This window comes from Antrostomus carolinensis, unplaced genomic scaffold, assembly GCF_000700745.2.
Source record: "Antrostomus carolinensis isolate BGI_N321 unplaced genomic scaffold, ASM70074v2 scaffold31013, whole genome shotgun sequence".
NCBI classification, from domain to species: Eukaryota; Metazoa; Chordata; class Aves; order Caprimulgiformes; family Caprimulgidae; genus Antrostomus; species Antrostomus carolinensis.
In genome coordinates, this window is record NW_010304966.1 from 6424 (window position 1) to 9561 (window position 3138).

General features: G+C 55.2%; 1 protein-coding gene across 1 annotated transcript; it reads left to right on the plus strand.

The window, feature by feature from the left end:
- Positions 1-797: 797 nt before the first annotated feature.
- On the plus strand, positions 798-3132 carry LOC104522383 (peptidase inhibitor R3HDML-like; the record flags this gene model as incomplete). Its single annotated transcript, XM_010164656.1, has 3 exons — positions 798-1058; positions 2436-2554; positions 3044-3132. Coding segments are annotated over exons 1-3 (469 nt in total), but the record flags the coding sequence as incomplete, so codon positions are not given.
- Positions 3133-3138: the final 6 nt, after the last annotated feature.

Sequence of the window (3138 nt, forward strand, 5' to 3'; positions counted from 1 at the left end):
TTATTCTGGTTTTGCGGTGGTTTATTTTTCTTTCCCTGAGATAAAGAGTCATTAGGATTTCTCGACGATGCTTTTAAATCTTGCCGCAAGTTTCTTTATCTGTATGAGATTTGCATTTGTGCTGGGGATTTACTCAACACACCAAACGCCTGGGAAGTTACAGAGCAGGCGACTGCAGCAGATATCTCAGCATGCTCCTAATTAGCCCGTTTTGCGGTGGTTTATTTTTCTTTCCCTGAGATAAAGAGTCATTAGGATTTCTCGACGATGCTTTTAAATCTTGCCGCAAGTTTCTTTATCTGTATGAGATTTGCATTTGTGCTGGGGATTTACTCAACACACCAAACGCCTGGGAAGTTACAGAGCAGGCGACTGCAGCAGATATCTCAGCATGCTCCTAATTAGCCCCTGCCTGGCAGGTACGTGTGATAAGTGAAAAAATGGGGGAGATTTTGTACTAATTTTGTGGGATTTTTTTTTAAAAAGAACCAAACAAATAAACAAACAAAACAATTCCCCAGCCATTTCTCTGCTGGTCTTGGGGAATTTCCTGTGATAAATGAGGTTATCGAAGAGATTAATTTTTAAAATTTATTTTTAAAAGGAAAAAAAGGAAAATTTATTTCCATCTCATTTTGGGAAGTGGTTGTTTGCATGTGAACTCCAAACCTGAGCGGTGCCTGTTGTTTCCCTCCTAGATCCACGCACCGGCAGCGGGGACCGGTGATCTGCTTTGTCCTCGCTTAACTCCGTGCGGAAGTGGAAAGCTGCCGGCCGATCCCACCAGCCGGGCTAGCATGGCTGTGCTCCACCTGCACCTGTACCTCACTGCCTTGGGCTTCTGGGTCACACAACAGTCCAGCTCCTTCCTGCTGCCCAATGCCACCGAGCTCCTGTCCCCCGCTGCAGGCAGAGCTGCGGGCCTGCTGTGGGGTGTGGGGGTCCCCCGGAGCCGTCGGAAGCGATACCTCTCCCCCCACGACATGAGTGTGATTTTGGACTATCACAACCAAGTGAGGGCACAGGTGTCCCCTTCTGCTGCCAACATGGAGTACATGGTGAGTCAGGCTCCAGCGGGGCATTTTTGGGTCCACAGCTCTTGGGTGCTGAGGCGGGGTCGAGGGGCTCAGCCATGATGTGAGCCCCCAACATAGTAGGGACAGGACACCCACACACGGGGATGACAGGGTGCTGCCCCAGATTCATGGCTGAACGCCTCTCCTGAGGGACATTTCACGTCCCTGGTGCAGGGCAGACCCGTGCGTGCCCCAGGCAGCCTTTGTGCAGGAGGGATGGGGTCCCAACGGGAGGATGTTTCCACCTGGGGGCAGATTTAGGACCCCTGGTCCTGTGCATGGGACATCTGGGAGTTTGTCAGCTGCAGGATGGCAGGATATGTCCAGCTGAGCTGCAGAGGTAGCATTAGGGGAAGGGAGATGGCTACAAGCATGAAAAGCTCAGGTCCCAACCCAAAACCCAGGTGGAAGCCTCTCCCCTAACTGCAGCCAGGAGGGATGGTCCTGTCTCAAGCTCCAGGGTCCCTTGGCAGTGTGCCCAAGGATGCCAGCCTCTGGGACAAGAAACATGCAGGAGTGAGACAGAGAGGGGCTGCACAGCCCCATGGGGTCAGGCATGTCCTCTGGACGAGGGCCACCCTGGGCAGAGCCTTCCCTAGGTTGTCTCTCTGCTTGGAGCTCCAACCCAGTCCTAAAGGGAGGAGAAATGGGGACACACTAAGAGGAAGGATTTCCAGCCGCACAGAGTGGGACCCTCATAGCAGGAGGTGCCATGTGCTGCTCTGGTCACAAGGAGGGGACCAGAGCTCTGACAGAGCTGCTGAGTGGTCCCTGGACATTGGTTTGAGAGAAGCAAGCAGCAGCCCAGCTTGCTGGGTACCAGAGCAGGTCAGATGTGCCTGGGAGCATCCTGAGCTGCTTCTTGCTCAGCCTAAATTCCTGCCTTTCAAAATACCTCTCCCAGGCATCTCCCCAGGGTGGCTCAGGAAGGGTGAGGAACCTTTAAACAATGCATGAAGGAACCAGCTGTCCTCACCAGTTAGTCTGTGGCCAGGGCTGAGGTGGAGGGCTGGGGAAGGCTGCAAGCTGCAGCAGCAGCACAGAGCTGAGGGGCTCAGCTTCACCTTCCACAGAAGGAGCTCATTCCCAGCGGGAATCACACATGCAGGGCTTGCACTGCTTCAGGGCAGCAGGCACCCAGTTTGCCCAGGAGCTGTGGTGCGCAGCTGCGGGTGTTCATCACTCCTGGACATGCTGCCATGCTTCCCCTGGGCTTTTTCCAGCCTGATGTGCGAGTCATGATTTTGGACACCCATGGGTGCTCAGAAAGCCCCCTGAGCACAAGGGAGTGGGCTTCTCCTCTTCCCTCCTCTGGGCAGCCGAAATCCCTGTCTACTCTTTTCCTTTCCTCCTGGCTAGGTGTGGGACGAGCGGCTGGCCAGGGCAGCGGAGGCATGGGCTGCGCGCTGCCTGTGGGACCATGGGCCACCACAGCTGATGAAATATATGGGGCAGAACCTCTCCATCCACTCGGGCAGGTGAGTGCCCCAAGGAACCCCACACACCCCATGATGCTGGAGGAGGAAGAGCAGCAGCAGCTGCTCAGTCAAGGAGCAGAGAGGTTCTGAGCTGGGGTTGCGAAGGACTGAGATGACCGAGAGGCACATCAAGCCCCACTGGGGAGGAGGAAGAGGGGAGGGGTCCGACTCTGGCAGCAGGGTAAATGTGAGAAACCAGAGGTGCCCACTGCTCATTTGGGGAGTATGAGGCATTAATCCCCTCTCTACCTGGGACATGGAGCAGGGGGACATGGGTCCTGGATCTCCACCACACACGAGTGCCTCCAGCGAGGGACAAGTCTTCTGGCCTTGGGCACTAGTGGACTTGGCACAAGGACATAATTGCCCCTGCTCCATCCTGCTTCTCTCCCTCATTCCCTGAACATGGAGCCTTCCTCCCCCTCCTCTCCTTCACCCATGACCTCTGGGGTGGAGGAGGTCCATCTTAACGTGCAGCACCTTTTGCAGGTACCGCTCCGTTTTGGACATGGTGAAATCATGGTACCAGGAGAAGCAGCACTACTCCTTCCCTCACCCCCGCGAGTGCAACCCCCGCTGCCCCA